The sequence below is a fragment of the Equus caballus genome, chromosome 7 (genome assembly GCF_041296265.1).
Source record: "Equus caballus isolate H_3958 breed thoroughbred chromosome 7, TB-T2T, whole genome shotgun sequence".
Classification (NCBI taxonomy): Eukaryota; Metazoa; Chordata; class Mammalia; order Perissodactyla; family Equidae; genus Equus; species Equus caballus.
In genome coordinates, this window is record NC_091690.1 from 31818900 (window position 1) to 31839085 (window position 20186).

At 34.6% G+C, this 20186-nt stretch overlaps 1 protein-coding gene across 1 annotated transcript; it reads right to left on the reverse strand.

The window, feature by feature from the left end:
• Nucleotides 1-13054: 13054 nt before the first annotated feature.
• OR10D5F (olfactory receptor family 10 subfamily D member 5F) lies at nt 13055-13987 on the reverse strand. Its single transcript, NM_001391503.1, has one exon. It carries the CDS (start codon nt 13985-13987, stop codon nt 13055-13057), a length of 933 nt encoding a protein of 310 aa, NP_001378432.1.
• Between the last annotated feature and the right edge of the window lie 6199 nt (nt 13988-20186).

A 20186-nucleotide genomic window follows, 5' to 3' on the forward strand; every position in this document is an offset into this window, starting at 1 on the left:
CAAATCATCTTATTGAATTGTTACAACAACCAGAACGCTATGAATTGTTATACAAATTTTACAGATGATAAAACTGACACTCAGAGTGATGAGGTTAGAATCTGAAGCCACAATGTCTCTTCACAAAATCCTATATAATTGTCCCACTATATCTATAACATGAGGCTCAAAAGGGGAAGTGAAGGATGCTTATGGAAAGTCATAGAGACACAAATCATAAATAACTCTTGTAGGGGCTGGCCCCGTGGCCGAGTGGCTAAGTTCGTGCGCTCCGCTGCAGGAGGCCCAGTGTTTCGTTAGTTCGAATCCTGGGCGCGGACATGGCACTGCTCATCAGACCACGCTGAGGTGGCGTCCCACATGCCACAACTAGAAGAACCCACAACGAAGAATACACAACTATGTACCGGGGGGCTTTGAGGAGAAAAAGGAAAAAATAAAATCTTTAAAAAAAAAATAACTCTTGTAGAGTTTTAGTATTGTGAAATGGCTGAAGCGTGGATTTGTGTGAAAGGAGTGATTATACATGATACCAGACAAAAAGATAGGAGGTTGATATAACAAGGGGTTTGAACACTTAAACTTAGGTCAGATTTTCTTTGTGATAAGTTTATAAATAGCTAGCAGAAAGCATGCTCTAGAAAGATATTAGGCAGAGGACATTGAGAATGATGGGAATAGGCACAAATAAACCTATGCTGAATACAATAGAGAGTAGAAGACTGTGAGTTATATATTCGAAGATGAATAGAGAAAAAAATAAAACCAAGAGAAAAGAGTGTGAAAAAATATTTATGGACAGTAGATTTCAATGAGGTAGAAGAGAAAGTCTAGAGGGAGAATGGAGTGACACTTCTGGAAGACTAGGAGGTTGTATTCAATGTGGGCTAATCAAGCTTAAAACTTCAGAAGTGGGGCAGGTAAGGGTCATAGCAGGTTCCAAATAACGGCCCCAGGTTGGGATTCTGGAATGAAGAAGTAAGGGCACATGCATGAGAGCTTTGAGTCTTTGATTAACGGTTCATCACTGAAGACTTTAAAATCACTTAAGACGGGCGTAGACGGGTTGGAGAAAGAATGTTCTCTTGATATCAAAGATTTTAGTGAATGTTTAGGCATGATTGCAAGAATAGCTGATGATAAGGCATGAGTATAGAAGAGCTGATTGTACCTCTGCCGGAGAAAAGGTTTTGCAGAAGAATAGGAGAATTAAAAAGTTCAAACATGACTCTTTGTGGGTAGGCTTTGGATAATAAATGCACGTTTTTCTTTAAGTTAGTTACAAGATTTAAAAATTAGTAAACTTTACATAAACATCTGCATTTCCAGGTTATCTGAAAAATCAGAGGCACTATCAATGATTAACTTTCTTACTTATTTGTCAACTAACACACCTAGTTTTTGACACATATGGAATTTTCACATGGAACAAATATAAATTCTGCTGAAAGAAAGAAGCTTCTTCCAGTTGACAGGAAGTGAAGTAACATTTTAAAAGAGGTAAGGATGTATAAGTCTTTATTTGTAACAAAATACAAGGGGAGTTATATTCATCATCATAGCATAGGCTATTACATGATAACAAGTAAACCCAAACTTTCAGTGGATAAAGACAACAAAGATTTATTTCTTCATTATAAAAAGTCCTAGATGAGATAGAAAACTCTCTCAATGGCTTCCAGAATCCATGAGTCAGGGAGAGTGGAGAGGAAGGTCACTTAGGGGTTTTTTATAAGTTATTCCTGAGAGTGGTTTGCATCTCTTAAGCCCACATCTCATTTGTCAAAACCCAGTAAATGACTCCAACACAACATTGAAGGAATCAGAAATACCCTCTTCTTTTGTGTCTGGGAAAATAAGACAGATTTTGGTGTACATGTAGCATTGCCTTTGTCCAAAGAGTTTTTGCAGACGAAAAGAAGAAGGATTAAGGAAGAGGTCATTAGAAGGATTCAGAAAAAGGGATTATCATTGTGGAGGAAGCATAGTGCAGTTTGAATATGTAAGCATGGGAGAAGATACAGAGCTTATGGGTGGAGTTAGGGGAGGGCTTGCACTTATGGTGTTGATTGAGAATAACTAGAATGAGTCGCGGTAGCATTATAGGGGCTGAAGTCTTTACGTACACGCAAACAGGTGATATTGGAGCCTTAGTAAAACTAAGATAAAATAGCCTGATCTGTGAAGGACTAAGATTAATAGAAGCTAAAGCTGCTGTTTTGTCTAAGTCCAGGCGATTCTCACAGGTATTAATTCTCCCTTTCATGCATAAATACTATGAGGTTTCAAATACTGTTGGCTTAAGAAACACATTTGCTTTAATATTCAGTAACTATTTTTGCTAAATATTATTTTTAAAGGGAGGAAAATAGGAATATTTTAATACAAGTGCTAAAGGGTGACAAATGGTTGACATTCTTATTTAGCTTACAAAATTAAACTCACAAACTGAGTTTGTGGGTAAGTAATCTCCTCCTCCAATGTCTTTGTAATCAAAATCTATCAATCATTTATAGTGAGTTTAATTTTATCTACTGTGCTTAATTCATTGATATATAGAAATGTAACCTAAATACAAATAATGTAAAAATATTATTTTATTAAAGAAAGAAATTAGTGAAGTTTCTTTCATTTTCTTTAAATGAAAGTGTGTACATAAACAATCTGGTAATAAGCTCAGGAAAGCTACTCACCAAATATTAACAACAGCAAGCATTCTACACTGTGATATAGAAAATTGGCAAGGTCCTTACCAAAACCAATAGGAATAAGTCCACTAAGAGGAAATGCATTTTATAATAACATATTTCCATTTGGGTAGGTTATGACTTTATCTGTCAGGATACTATCCACATCTTATACAATATCTCCTAATTAAAATGCCCATAAAGATGCTCAAAACATGGAATCATGCGAGAAACCAATAATATGAAATAATTTTGAAAAAGATACCTCAGAATCTGGGAAACTTTTCCAATCATAGGAATACAGATAAGAATGATATCAAGCAGGGAAAAGAGGGAGAAAGAGAGAGGAAATCATTTTAAGCATCAAAGGACCACTACTAAAAATGCAGATTAAAGAAGGAGAAACAATAAGGAAGAGATAGTCCATTGTCTACTCCCAGAGCCATCACCCTCTCACTCCTGTCTTTGCCATTCTCCCATACACATTCTTCTCCATCAATGTTCCTTTCTACACCTCTTTTAGATAGCAATTACTAATACACAATACAGGTAGGTACCTGGAGAAAGAGGGAGAAAGGATGTGGTTCCTTAGATGTATAAGACAAAGAGAAAACATCTGTAAATGGTGTACTGTAAGTAGCAAAAGAAAGAAAAGATGGTATGTCTAGTAACAGGAAAACATAAGTCATGGAGATAATAGGCATAGATAGAGAGAGAGTTGGTTAAGATTTAAAGAAAAAAGAATACTCATTTAGAAATCTAATAGTGAAATTTAAAGACTTTATTTTACCTTCAATCACATTGTGAGGTTAATAATTTCTATGCCCCAAATTATATATTATCATAATTTAGGATGCTAAAATTCATTAAATATTTTAGTATTAGGAAATGGTAAAGCAAACAACAAATAGTGGTTTTCAAAGATCTACTTATAAAGCTCAAATTGGTTTTAAAAATTTTGCACATTAGAAGCCTGTTTCTGATCCTGGTATATATGGACACTGACACAACTTTATCATAAGTTAGAATATAAAAATATCTTTAATCATTTCCAAAATGTAAAAGTGTATCCATATTTTCTAACAACTAAGGTATAAAATAATTTAAGGAAACAAACTTTTTAAAAAATCTGTCTATAATTAACTATGTGGATGAAAACATCGTAAATGTACTCACAATTATATACAAAGAAAGGGAAAAGGTACAAGTTAAAACAAAAGATAATTATCAATGATATTGGGAAGAATGAATAGCAAAGATACAACCAGATGTCTTTCATCTCAAAACCAAATGTCAAGATAATTGACAAATGAATTAAAAAGTTTTTCTTTCAGGAAATAACTGAATAAAAGGAAAACTTTTGGAAAATCTAATTATGAAGAAAGAGAGAAAGTGCAAAAAATATAGTGAGAATGGGAATATGATAACAGACACAGAGAAAAAAGGGTAATGTAGTTATTCTGCTGAACTTGAACACCCAAATTAATCCTTTGAATGTGCTTATTAATCATACAGATTTCCAATGCTCTATTCAGACTTCATGAATCAGAATCTCTGGAAGATGACACACAGGAAACTGCATTGTTAAATTACAATCACTAATCCCACAGAAACAAGGTGATTTAAAGTAACTACAGTGGAAGTTACAAATTTGATAAAATAAAAATTTTCATTAGGAAAGTGTTCATCACACCAGAACCTCAAAAAAGAAAACAGAAAATCTGAATTAGTTAATGGTCATGAAAAACTGAAAATAATTTTTCAAGAATTACTTATAGAAATCACATTACAGCCAGATGACTTTATAGACTATGTCAAGAAACAGATAATCCCCCTGCGTTCTCTTTTCTAGAGCATACAAAATTTAATCTAGATTTATATGATTTATTTTATAAGGGTAACAAATGAGACTAAAGTTTATTTTCGAAAACATTCCACAGGATCCATAATTAAAATAGATGTGAATCTGTGAATAAAGTTCAAGCGAATAAAATCTAAAGAAATACTGACAAGTCCAATCTCAGTGACTATTTACTTTCTTCTAGGAATCCACAGATAGATCAATGGGAATGCATTAAAATACTAAATAATAAGACAAGAGGTTTGCTATCATGATGATAAACAGAAATTAAATTCCCACTTTGTAACCAAGTAAATTCCAGGGACACTAATTGTTTATTAAAATTAAAAACCCTGGAACTCATTATTAAACTTTTATACTAGAGGAGTTGTAAGAATTTCTAGGTTTACATATAATAAGGAAAAAGCACAAAAAAAGAGAAAAAAGATTGATAAATTAGATTACATAAAAAATAAAGACTTCTGTACATAAAATACTGCAAATGATGCAAAAGATAAATAACAAAATCAGTGAAAATGTAATATATGCGAAGTTAATATTCTAAATTTATGAAGAGCACAAAATAATAAGAAAATTCCCAAGATATCATTAAACATCAATAACGCATGATGAGCAATTTTTCACTGAAATACATATTTAAATAAATGTATAAAACTATACTGCCTCATTTGAAATAACATTGAGAATTCCAACAGTAAGTTATTAATTTAACAAACTGTGACAGTACTTCCCAAAATGAAGGGAAAAATAATTTTAGGGGTGGTTATAGACATTTCTGTACAGTATTTTGGCAGGGTGCATAAAACAAACAAAGAAACCTCATATTCTTTAACCCAGTAACATTACAGGTAAAAACACATGTAAAGTAGGAAAAATTTTAAACACAAAGACATTCACAGTAAACTAATAGCTAATGGAGAAAACTGAATCAAAATATAACCTTGGTAATACAGGAACCATTGTGATTATTGTATTGATAGATAAAATGGGATAACATGAAGCTTTGAAAAATATGCCTATTAATGTTTTATGGTAAGGATGGATTTCTGGCATGACAGCTTAAGCAGCTCTGTGGAACTCCTCCTTGCTAAAAAGTCATAATAAAGAACTACTTAAAGTCTCTGGAAATGGTCCTTATATAGCAAATAAAAAGAAACATTTATTCAAGAAAAAAATGAACTATAATTTGGTAATAATAGAGAAAGTCGGTGTTATTTGAACTGAGATCTACTCTCTCCCATCCTTGTTCAACCTAGTGAGATGGAAACTCTACTCTAGACTGGTGCAGCCAAGAACACAGGGTCCCCTTTCTCCCCAGCTTCCAGTTTAGAGAGTACCTTCCTGAGAGGGGCGGGATGTCAGCAATTCCCATCCTGTCCCTAGTTACGTGTAGCTGAGGCTAAGTTCCAGGTGAGTGTGGCGAAATTCAGGTGCTCACTTCTTCTGACCAATTCCTATATAAGAGGCAGAGGCTTTAGCTTGGGGGCATACCACTGAGAATATTGGGACCCTGACCTACCTTGCCCCATCTCATAGGGTGATGGTTCTACACCAAGAGGGGCAAGCTGAAATGATATTAGGATTCTGCCCATTCCCCATCCCCACTGAGTGCTCAGCTTCTAAAGTAGGGGTGTCCAAAGGGAAGGCACACCATTGTCTCCATGCCAGCTCCAGAACCCTTGTTCAGACATTACATCTCGGAGAATAAGTAGATAATCTGAAGAAAGACAACTGAAAAGAGCTGGTCTGCAGTAGGAACAAATCACAAACCCTGACCTCATGAACTACTTCTTAAAAGGACCTGAAATGTGGTTGAGTTATTATGCAGAGCAAATTAGGTCCCAGAGAACTGTTGAAAAACAATAAAGTAATCAGTCAGAAATTAGTGAAGATGAACAGCTGAATGTGGTCAGGGAAAGACACCATCAAAGTAAGCACTGCCAACACCAGTGTTAGCTGAGGATGCCTCAGGGCATACTCAACGCCAAGGCTGTACCTCACTCTGAGGTTCAATATCAGAGTTTTAACACTGCAAAGGAAAGAATAGACTTCACTAAAATGATTCGGTCAGTCACTAGACAAACAAATAATCATGTCCTGTAGAGGGAAGCAGGAACCAGTAGTCACTGTCACTAAAATATATTGTCTAAAATGTCCAGTTTTCAACAAAAAATTGTAAGACATACAAAGAAACAGGAAAGGATGATCCATATGCTAAAAAAAAGCAGGTAAAATAAAATGCTTGTGATAGTGATCAAATGTCAGATTTTAGTAGGCAAATACTTCAAAATAGTCATTATAAATATGTTCAAAGAGCAAAAGAAAGGATGATTAAAGAAGTAAAGGAATGTGTGATGACAACATTGAATCAAATACAGAATATCAATAGCTAGAAATTATAAGAAAGAACCAAATGGAAAATTTGTGGTAGAAAAGTGCCATAACTGAAGCGAAAAATTTACTAGATGGGCTCAAAAGTAACTGGCAGAAGAAAGAATAAGCAAACTCGAAGATAAATTGATAGAGAGTATGTAAGCCAAAGGACAGAGAGAAAAAAAATGAATAAAAATGAACAGGGCCTCAGAGAAATGTGGGACACCATCAAGTGCACCAAGATACACTTAATAGGAGTTCCAGAAGAAGTGGAGAGAGAGAAAGGAGCATTAAAAATATTCAAAGAGATAATGGCTAAAAACTTTCCAAGTTTATAGAAAAGCAATAAACTACACATCCAGGAAGCTCAGTGAACTACAAGTAGGATAAGTACAAGAGACACAAACAGACATCATAATAAAAATACCAAAAGCCATCAGAAGGAAAAAATGTGGAAAGCATCAAGAGAAAAATGATGCTGGGGGCTGGCCCTGTGGCCGAGTGGTTAAGTTCATGCTCTCTGCTGCGGCAGCCCAGGGTTCGGATCCTGGGTGTGGACATGGCACTGCTCGTCAGGCCATGATGAGGCAGCATCCCACATGCCACAACTAGAAATACCCACAACTAAAATATACAACTATGTACTGGGGGGACTTGGGGGGAAAAAGAAAAGCAGGAAAAAAAAGAAGAAGATTGGCAACAGTTGTTAGCTCAGGTGCCAATCTTAAAAAGAAAAAGAGAAAAATGATGCATCACTTATGCACAAACCACGGAAAGAATAGCTGACTTCTCATGAGAAACTATGGAGCTTAGAAAGCAGTGGGATGACTCTTTAAGTGCTCAAAGCAAAAAGCCAACCGAGATCCTACATACAACAAAGCCATCTTTCAAAAATAAATATGAAAGAAAGACACTTTCAGCAGTCAAAGACTGAGAAAATTTGTTTCCAGTAGATGCACCTCACAAGAAATAGTGAATGGAGTTCTTCTGGCTGAAAACATGTAACCCCAGATGGTAACACGAATCCACATGAAAAACAAAGAACACTGGTAAAGCTAAGTATGTAATTATAAAAGACAGTATGAATGCATATTTTATAATTTCTATGAACTTATTTTAAAAGTATTATTGGGTATACAACATAGAGAAATGTAATATATTTCTCAAAAACAGCAAAAAAGGAGGTGAGTGGGAGCAAAGCTTTATTGGGCTAAAGGAATAACTCCAGATGGTAATTCAAATCCACAGAAACAAATGAAGAGACCCACAAATAAGTAAAAAGGTTATTATAAAAAATGTTATAAGTAAATACTGACTTACTTTCTTCTCCCAGCTTCTTTAAAAATTATGTAAAGTAATAATTATAAACGTGCATTGTTGGATTTGTAACATTCACATATGTAATATGTCTAACAACAATATCACAAAAAGTTGGAAAGAAATAGAGCTATACAGGCATAGTGTTTCTATATCACTCTGGAATTAGGCTAGTGTAAATCTGAAGCCCTAAAGCAATAGCTAGGGTAATGACTCAAAAAAATATTGTGAAAAAAATCATAAAAGAAATTAAAATTCTACTTTAGAAATTCATGCAAAATGAAAAAGTAAGGGAGTAATGGAGGAATAAAAAAAGACATGGCATGAAATAAAATGTAAAATAGCATATGTAAATCCAACTATATCAATTTTAATATTAAAATTTGAGTGGATTAAAAATTCAATCAAAACACAGATTGTCAAACTGGACAAAAAGCACAACAACATGATCCAAATATGCAGTGTCTTTAGGAGATACATTTTTGTTTCAGAGCTAAAACTGGATGAAAGTAAAAGCGTGGAAAATGATATATCACACAAACAACTACCGTAGGAAAGCTGAAGTAGCTAGACTAACAAACAAAAGAGATTTTAAAACAAAAACAAACGTTACTAGAGAGAAAGAGAAGCATTTTATAATTATAAAAGGATAAATCAACAAGAAGATAAAACCACTAAATGCATACATGTATCTAATAACAGTATCAAAATACATGAAGCGAAAAAATGGAAGAAATTAAGGAGGAAATAGTTCAATAATACACCACTTTCAGTAGTGGATAAAATAACTAGGTAGAAGGTCAACAAAGAAATAACTGACTTGAAGAACACTATAAACCAACTAGAACTTACAGACATCTGTAGAAGACTCCATCCAACAACAGCAGTTGTTCTCAAGTTTGTGTGGAACATTCTTCAGTGTAAACCATATGCTAGCTCATAAAACCAACCTCAATAAGTTGATCTCAAAGCATTTTCTAATTTCTATTTTCATTTATGTTTTTGACTCATTGGTTATTTTTAGTGTATTGTTTAATTTCCACATATTTGTGAATTTTCTAAATTTGTTTCTGTTATTCGTTTATTATTTCATTTGATTGTAGCTAGAGAACACACTTTGACTATTTCAATTCTGGGTCACCAAATTGATATCAAACCTGAAGTGAATTCACTCACCCATTGTGCAGCAAACCAATCTCTGACACCAGGGGTAGTGGAAGAAAGTAGGAATTTTATTATTGCACAGCACTGAGCAAGGAGAGAGGGCAGCTAACACTGAAATCCCAAACTCCCTGAAAAGCTAAAAGGAAGGGTGTTTATTTGGGGTTTTAGGTAGGGGAGAGGGAGCATATGGCCTTGCTGTTCGGAGCTTTTCCACCAGGCTGTATCTCTTTGTTGGGAGATGAATCCAGGTGCTTGGCGCTGTCTGTCTCCATGGAGGATAGTAGATTCTGGAGCCAGGAAACCAGGGAGTAAGCAGGGAAAGAGTATTTTGGTTTTAACCCCATATATGCTGGGTTTAACATAGGGAAACTGATATCATTATCGGTATCATTAAGATGACAATTCTCCCCAGGTAGATCTACAGATTCGATGCAATCTATATTAGATTCTCAACTGTCTTCTTTGTAAAAATTTACAAGCTAATTTTAAAATTCATATGAGATTGCAAATTGCCCACCCAGAATATCCAAACAATCTTTAAAAATGAGTAGAAAGTAGCAGAACTCACTTCCCAATTTCAAAGCTTACTACAAAGTGATGGTGTTCAACATAGTGTGGCTCTGGCATAAGCACAGACATATAGATAAATGGAATAAAATTGTGACTTCAGAACTAAAGCACCTATATCTGTATGGTCAACTGATTTTAATAAAGGGAACCAAGACCATTCAATGGCAAAGAATAGCCTTTCAACAATGGCCCTGGACAATTGGAAATCCACATGCAAAAAAGGACTTTGGACTCATCTCACACAATATACAAAAATTAACTCAAAATGGATCAAAAACCTAAATGTAAGAACTAAAACTATAAAATTTTTAGGAAACAACCTTAGGGGAAAATTCTCATCACCTTGGATTTGGCAATGGCTTTTAGAAATGATATCAAAAACAGAAGCAACAAAAGAAGGCATAGGTAAATTAGACATCATCAGAATTCAAAACTTTTGTACATAAAGGGCACTATCAACAAGGTGAAAAGACTAGTCACAGAGTAGGAGGAAATATTTGAAAATAATATATTTGATAAGCATCTAATATCCAAGAATATATAAAGAACTCTTACAAGTCAACAACACAAAGACAGCCTGATTTAAAAATGGGCAAAGGACTTGAATAGAGTTTTTTCCTAGAGAATATATAAAAATGGTCAACAAGTGTATGAAATGATGCTCAACATCATTAGTCATCAGGGAAATGCCAAATAAAACTACAATAATCTAGTACCATTTCACGACCATTAAGATGACTACAATAAAAGAATGGAAAATAACATGTTGTCAAAGATGTGGTGAAATTAGAACCTTCCTACATTGCTGGTGGGAATGTAAAATGGTGCGGCCACTACAGAAAACTGCTTAGTGATTCATTAAAAGGTTAAACAAGAATTATCATATGACCCAGCAGTACTAAGTATAGACACAAAATAATTGAGAGTAGGCATTCAAACATAAATGTATATACAAATGTTCATAACAGCACTATTCGCAACATCCAAAAGATAGAAATAAACCCAAGTATCTATCAGATGGTGAATGGATACACAAATTGTTTTATATCCATACAATTGAATGGTATTTAGCCATAAGAAGGAATATGTTAACCCATAGAATGTACAACCACAGGAGTAAACCTAAGGTAAATTATGGACTTTGGATGATTATGATGTGTCAGTGTAGGTCCATCCTTGGTAAAGAGAGTACCATTCTGTGAGTGATGTTGATAATGGAGATGGCTATGCATGTGTGGATGCAGGGAGTATATGGGAAATCTCTATACCTTCCTCTCAATTTTGTTGTAAACTTAAAACTCATCTAAAAGGATAAATATTTTTAAAAAAATAAAGAATGACTTCAGGAAGCCAAAAACTAGGGACATTAAGGCAACATACAATAAAACTGAAAAAAAAAAAGGTAACATGCTATGACATGGATGAACCTTGAAAAAATTATGATAAGTTAAGGAAGCCATCAAAAATACCCACATATTTTGTGATTCCATTTATATTAAATGTCCAGAATGGGCAAATCTGTGGATACAGAATGTACATTGATAATTGCTTAGGGCTGAAGGTGATGGCAGGCATGGGGGATGGTAGCTAAAGGGTGCAGGGTGTCTTTTTGTGGGAACGAAAATGTTCCAAGATTGTGCTGATGGTTGCATGTCTCTGTAAATATACTAAAAACCACTGAATTATATACTTTGGGTGAACTGTTCGGTATGTGAATTATCTCTCAACAAAGATATTTAAAATATTGTGGCAATTGAAAAGGCTTGATACACTATTAAAACAATACATAAAATATGATTCGAATGGTATAAATCTCTATACGTATATGGATATGTAGGTAAATCTCCATACATATGTAGACAGACATAGATATAGATGGTATAAATGAAATAATTTTAAACAGGAAGTCAGAAAACTTAGTTCCAATTTAGTTACTAATGAGAGAAAGGAGAGATACCAAAATGATAATAGCGGCTATTTTTGGGTGGTAGGATTAGTGAGTGATTTCTACTCACTTTACTTTTTTACAGTTTTCCTATTATCTTCAAACATATTTATTTACATAAGAAAAAGAAATATTATTATTGAAAGTTCAGGTATTCTGGAATTCAAATTCAGTCTTTGACATAATGAAACAAAATATTCTTATAAAATTATATTTTATATATATAAATTCTACATAGAATATGTAGAATATATACAGGATATATAGAATAAATATAATAAATTATATATATAAATTATAAATAAATCATCTATATATAAATATATAGATAAAATCTATATATATGTCTATAAATTGTGACATTCTTATAAAATTTACACAATTGTCATTAAGAATGAATACACTCACCTGGGAGTACAGGCTCAATGCTAATAGATGTTTATAGGCATATGGATATCACCTGCTTCTAAAATGTAGCTGGATTTCTTTATATCAGGCTCAAATACATGTCATTCATCAAAATATAGACTACAAAATTATAGAAATCAATGAAACAAATTCAACAGACTACAGATTTTTTGGCAAATTGGAGAATATTGCACATAAATTGTAAAGAAGTTCCTGGAAAAAGTGTTTGTGCTATAATTCTTACAGTACAGAGGCAGGATTAGCACAAGGATAAGACCCCTCTGTTCACATTCTGGCTCGGCAACTTTCTAACTCTGTGACACTGGAGAAGTGTCTTAACCTCTCAGTGCCTAAATATCCAACTCAGTAAATTGGGCCAATAATATTATCTACTCAGTATGATAATTATGATAGTTACATATGTCAATATTTGTGAAGTGCATAAATAGTGCCTCCATAAAATAAGCAATGTAAAATATTTTGTAATAAAAAATTATATATACACACATAAATATGTTATATATGTAATATATAATATATTATATATATACATATAAATATATACGTGTGTGTTTGTGTGTATATATAAGCACACACATAAATCACACCAGAATCTTTTCAACATCACCTACTTGTCCCAAATCCCACATAAAATTCACACCCACTGTAAGAGAATCCTTGCACCAGGTAAATACAAGGTAAAGTTGTAAGGACAGATGATGTGAAAGCTTATGCCCCACAAGTATGTACTCGTTGGATTAGTACTTTTCTCAGAGTCAACTTCACATCCTTGTTTCTCAAGGTATATATCAGAGGATTCAGCGAAGGAGTAACAATATTATTCAAGACTTGAACCACAGAATCCAGCCAAGAGCTGGAGACAGGTTGGAGATAAATGAAGATCACAGGTCCATAGAAGAGCAGGATGGAAGTCAGATGGGCACTGCAGGTGGTGAAGGCTCTGTGCCTGCCTTCTGAGGAGCTCATTTTCAATATAGAGATAATGATGCGAGTATAAGAAGTGAGGATAAGAAGAAAACAGATGAGTGTAACAACACCTACATTGATGAAACTCACTGTTTGAGCTAGAGAGGTGTCTGCACAGGCCAGGGGCAGCACCACAGGGATATCACAGAAGAAATGGTCCACCTCATTGGGGCCACAATAGGGTAACTTAAAGATAAGGAATGTGAGGACAGATGCATGCAGACAGCTCCCCATCCAGGTGCCTAGAGTCATGATGGTGCACAGCCTGTGGTTCATGATGACTGTGTATCGCAAGGGGTGACAGATGGCTGCAAAACGGTCATAGGCCATCACGGTGTACAGGAAACACTCAGCGCAACCCAGGAAGTGGTAAAAGAAGAGCTGGGATGCACAGCCCTGGTAAGAGATGGTTTGGCTTTGCCCCATCAGGTAAAACATCATTTTGGGGGAACTCACTGAAGGAAAAAATATGTCAAACACTGACAAGTTTCCCAAGAAGAAATACATGGGAGTGTGGAGGTTGGAGGAAGTGAGGATGGCGAGAAGAATGAGCAAGTTCCCCAGAAGAGTGAGCAAGTAGAAGGCCAGAAAGAAGACAAAGAGCACATTTTCCAGCCCTTTTGTGTGAGGGATTCCCATGAGGAGGAACTCAGTTACAGGAGTGTGATTCCTCATCTTCACTTCTAGTTAGACCTGGAAGATCAAAGAATGGCCTCACTGAGATGAGCTTTCACGATAAACTAACACTTTCCTAGAACCCATTGGAAACTGATAACACCTGTATTCTATAAAGAACTTCTAAAAAGGAGTCAGTCCAATTCTGTAACTAATTAATACGTGACTTTGAGAAAGTAATTTATTTAATTTTTATCTATTTCCTAAAAATGAAAATAGAGATAACACAAGAAGCAGAATAGAAAGAGAACAGAGAGGCTGGCTCCATGGCCGAGTGGTTAAGTTCTCGCGCTCTGCTACGGCGGCCCAAGCTTTCGCTGGTTCGGATCCTGGGCTCAGACATGGCACCGCTCATCAGGCCACGTTGAGGCGGTGTCCCACATGCCACACCTAAAAGGACCCACAACCAAAATTTATACAACTATGTACTAGGGAGATTTGGGGAGAAAAAGCAGAAAGAAAAAAAAAAGATTGGCAACAGTTGTTAGCTCAGGTGCCAATCCTAAAAAATAAAATAAAATAGAAAGAGGACAGAGAATAAACCTTACAGTTGGATATATCTGAGCTCAAGTGTCAAATTTACTCCCCAATCTGAGACTTTTGATTACTTTGAAAAAATCTCTAAATCTCTTCCGTATCTTTATACATAGTATATTAACACCTTACGATTCCTGTGATGATTAATGCTTTAATGTATATTGATTCCCTGGTATAATGCCTGCTCCTACCCACCCTTGTTAAAAAAATTCATTCAAGATACTAATATTCTATTTTTTATTCCACACAATATTTCTCTTAGGTTGAATTGCAGCAGTTCTGGGATCGTCTGTTGATATAAATGATTCCTGAAACCATTTTCTCCATCATCAGCCAAAACAACATAAAACTGAGAATTGTCTTTGGGAGTACAGTAAAATAGGATGGAGAAGATAATATTTAATGTGGGGAAAAGCAATAGACAACAGCAATATTAAATACAACCATATTCTTTTAATAGAAAATTTAGCCTCTCAGTAGAAATTATGTTTGCAATATGACTGAATATATACAATTCTCATTAGGGTTTTTAAAGGTTAAGCTTCGTTAGCAGGGAATATCTTCAGAAAATACCAGGGAGTTAGTATTAGCACAAACTCAAATAAAGCCAATTCCCATATTTTTCCCACCTTCCTTTAGTGCATGTAACCCATCAGGTGAGGAAGAAAAGCACTCTAGACAGGAGGCAGTTACAGACCAGACTGAAGGGAAACAGCCGACTTGGCTGAAAAACAGGCCTCACATCCACCCTCCCCTGATTCCCTTCCATTTCAATGCTGTAGAACATGAGGACCAGCCCTCAAACCTGAAAAGCTGAGCTCTCCCTCTTTCTCAGACTCAGTCATTCAGACCCGAATGTCCAGACCCAATCTTGCTCCTGGTCCCTGAATGAAGGAGCAGCATTCATTCCCTCAAGAGAGAATAAATATCTTTGGTGTTCCTTTGGGACCCTCTTCCCTAGCGAACACCAGAAGTCTGTAGAACAGAGGGAGTAATTAGACTGGAGACTTTTTCCTCTTACCCTCCTTCTTTCTTTCTCTCCATTGCCTCTACCTCATTATTTCTTAGACTAAACAATTATGGAGCAGCATTTAATTATTTTGAGTTTGTAAATCTCTTTCATTATCAATAAACTCTTGGCCATGTTTTTCCTCTACTGGAAAGCCTTTTATTGGATTCAAATATTTGAAATTGCCGAGTGATCTTGTCCTTGGAAGATCTGTGTTTGAAGCAAGAGCAGGGGATTAGGAAAGTGACCACTTAAAGAAAAGAGGCAACAATCGCATCAGGTGTTAAAACAAAATAAAACATACCTGCAACAACTGTTTTTTTCCGTATTTTGCTTTGTAATTCTCCCAATGATCACTTCTTCAACTGCCTGAATTCATATCTTGTTATTATTTATTTATCTATTTTGGTGAGGAAGATTGTCCCTGAGCTAATATCTGTGCCAGTCTTCCTTTATTTTATACATGAGACACCACCACAGCATGGCTTGATGAGTGGTATGTAGGCCTGCAGCCAGCATACTGGCCCACAAACCCTGGACTGCTGAAGCATAGCACACAAACTTAACCACTATCCCAAGGGCTGGCTCCCTCTTACCATTTTTAAAAAACTCTTCTCTTTATTTTTCCTTAAGACTGCTACTGATGTTTATCTTACCATACTTTCCTATAATTTGGTTCCATTTCGATTTAAAGATTTCAGGCTGCTGACTGCTGTGTAGATAATGGATAAGAGCAAACAAGAACAGAATTTTGTACAGCTATTAACAACATTATTTTCACTGGCTGCCCAAAGAAACAAGCACATGGACCTCTTAAAACTCTTATGGCTAAAATCACTTTGAGATAGTACAAAATGACAACTGTAATAAGTTTTAAGAAATTTTCCAACATTCTAATACTCATTGTCCTTCATGCTAAGGAATTCAGAAGAGATTTCTGTCTCCATGGATTTGAAATTGTAATTACTGCTTACTGAGAATCTCCTTTTTTTTTAAACCAGACTATTCAAGGCCCCTTCATTTCATCCTTGCGTCAATGCTATGAGTTACTTCTTATTTTCTTTCTAAACATGACAATAGGGCACAAAAAGTTCAAATAGTTACCAAAATTTAGTCATAGAGCTTGGATTTTAATTTCAATCTATCAGCATTTAAAACGTTCAATTCTAAGAAAGTGGAATAAATATTTTGAGTCTTAAATTAAAAAGTAAACATGATTAGTCACATATTTCTCCTAATTTTTCTGTTCTTGAGCTTTGTTTCAAAATGAAGAAAAAATCAGGCCATCATAAAAGCTTAAAAAATTTTGAAGAGCAATGATTTATCTCTCTTTTTTTAATGTGAGGAAGATTCACCCTGAGCTAAAATCCATTACCAATCTTGTTCTTTTTCGGCTTGAGGAAGATTAGCCCTGAGCTAACAACTGTGCCAGTCTTCTGCTTGTTTGTATGTGGGATGCCTCCACAGCATGGCTGATGACTGGAGTACATCCACATCCGGATCCAAACCTGCATATACTGGTCCCCTGAAGCGGAGCACATAGACATTTAACCACTCGGCCATGGGCCAGCCACGTGATTTCTCTATTTTAAACAGCTTTATTGAGGTATAATTTACATGACACAAAACTCATCCATTTTTAAGTGTACAATTGAATGAGAACATATTTACAAAGAATATATACTTTTAGAGGTATACAACCATCACTACCATTTCAGAAGATTTCTCTCATAGTAGAAATTAATCTCTTCCCCATTTACAAGCATTTCCATTCCTACACCCAACTCTAGGCAATTATTAATCTATCTTCTGTCTCTACATATTTGTCCTTTTGGATATTTCTTACAAGTGGAATCATAAAATGTGTGTTCTTTTTTGTCTGGTGTCTTTCCATGAACATGATGTTTTTGAGATTCATCACTGTTGATGCATGTCTTAATATTTTATTCCTTTATATTGATGAATAGTATTCTATTGTAGTATATTTCTATTTCCTGAGCCAGAAGCTAAGACTCTAACCTTATTCTTAGTTCATAAAAACCTCTAAAAGATTATTGGTATAAATGGAAATGTTTTGAGGATCTTGAAATCATTCCCATCCTCATCCAGTCAAAAATGATTTTGTCACATATTAAAAAGCTTAGGGTATGAATTCTGAATATATGTATGTATATATAATAACATACATATATACATAATTATACATATATATTTACATGGCTTTGATTATTTAGTTTCAGCTTATGTCAGTTTCTACCTTCTGAGTCACTATGAAAAGCAGTGCTGAATTAGTGAAAATCAGCCTAGAACTGAAATAATTTATAATTATTAATGGCCATCTTCCCTTTTTCAATTGCTCTTATTTCAAATTGAGTATTTCATTTTGCATCTAAGTAATTCCCATAATTAATTCTTCAAGGTGTTTACATATATCATTACTATCCCTATGACTCATTAAAACATACATACACGCAGTAGGAAAGATGCAGGCCAATATGAGCCTCTCTATATACCATCTTATTTCTACTTTCAAGAACTGCTATTCTTGGAAAAATTTCTAGATTCACTAGTGTAAAAAGTAACATAATAGCCCAAATTTTATAATTCTTTATATTAAGTGTTGTCCCTCAACTATTCATATCCTTAAATCATTCAACAAGTATCTGTTGCAGAAAGTCATTAGTCATCCACCCAGATTAAACCAACTTCATAAGATATGAACTTTTAAAAGACTAATATATATGTATACATATGATTTATACATGAATATACAAATATATGATTAATACATGATATACATGAATATCAATGTATATATTTGCAAGGAGAAATAAAACATCATATTCACTAGAACGCACATGTTAGTGGGCCAGCATATTTTTTTCCAAATAATAAAATTTTACACTCAAGACAAAATACTATCTCAGGAGGCTGTTGGTGAGTGGAATGTAAAACTAAAGTAGAGTGAACTGGATGATTATCACCAAGTGTTCTCTTGCTACAATAGTTTGACACACTTTTCTTTACCATATCAGAATACCTGTCAGGCAGGCTGAAATGTTCCTGTCAGCTGGTATTTCCTCTCCTTTGGACTTGAGAGAGATACTACCATTTGTTCAACATTCACTTCTTTTCTATTTTACAACAGCTTTATGGAGGTACAATTTACATATTATGCAATTCAACAGTTCTAAGTGTACAATTTAAATATTTTCAGTAAATTTATAGAGTTGCGGAAATCTTGTCAAAATTCAGAACATTTCCATCATTCTCAAAATTTTCTTGGAGTCAATTTGCAATGAATTCCCATTCCTACTCTCTTCCCCAGGAAACCAACCAATGCTTTGCTTTTTGTCTCTATAAATTTGTCTTTTCCAGGCATTTCATATAAGTGGGTTAATATAATATCTAGGGTTTTGAATCTGGCTTCTTTCAATTAGCATATGTCTTTGAGGTTCATCCATTCTGTAATATGCAAAAATAGTTTGTTGTTTTTATTGGCAAATAATATTCCATAGTATGAATGTGCCATATTTTGTTTATTCTTTCACTAGGTGATGAATATTTGGGATGTGTCTATTTTTGAATATTATGAATGATGCTCCTATGAACAACCACATACAAATCTTTGTGTTTTTTCACTCCCTTTATCTACCAAGAGAGAATGAAAATTTTTCTTTGAGATTTTTGTAAGGTTATCATAATATCTTATTTCTGATATCAGTAATGTCTCATAAATTCAAAATAAATTATAGAATGATTTTTGTAGACATCCAATCTCACCACTTACATGTTTATTCTTACTACTTACAGTTTCAAAAGATGCTCTTTTCCTGATACTTTCAGTCAGTCTACTACAGCAGTTTACAAACACAGTGCAGATATGAGGACATATCTAATATCTCCCAGAAATCAGATATTTCAAAATATCCTGAAGCTGCAGAATATATTTGGAAACTGAAATACTTTACTTTGAAATTGTAGACATCACTGCGTTGAAATTTAGAGTCCTCCCTAATCTCTTTATTTCCTCACACCACAGCAGCAGATGTACAATGGTGGCTCCATGGGTAGCATGCTGTTAACAGTTGGGCTATCATATGCTACCATGTGGTTTAGAAACCCATAAGCCAGCCCCAGCTACAGTGGAATTTATCACCCATGTCAGCATAGAAGGAAAAGGAAAATCTAAACCAAAATCTTTGAAGGAGATTCTAGAGACAGTAAAAAGAGAAGCCAAATGCATTTACTGGGGAAAAGATTGAGAAGCGTATTTGACCACAGATATAAGACATATTCCTTAACTGAATAATTATATAACTTAATTATCACTAATTAAGTGGCTTTTTTGATGTAGCCTGACACCTTTGTCTTTTATCTCAATTACTTCTTGACTTGGGAGGTAAAAATATGAGAGTATCATTTATCAGTCACTTTGAACATCAAAAATAGGAGAAAATATCCTAGGTTGGTAATTGCATAAGAAATGAATCAAATTGTGGGGAGCTCAAGAAAAAAATCTCTGAGGCTGTAAGATTAAATTGTGAGTACTTTTGAGTGACAGTGAGTTGACTGAATGGGTCTCAGAATGTCTGACTGTATGGGGCTGACATAAAGGATTATGATTGAGGTGTCAAAAAAAGAAGGGAGAGA

What these genes read in the sequence shown, in the direction of transcription:
- OR10D5F (NM_001391503.1), bottom strand. Translation starts at nt 13,987, where the DNA reads ATGAGGAATCACACTCCTGTAACTGAGTTCCTCCTCATGGGAATCCCT.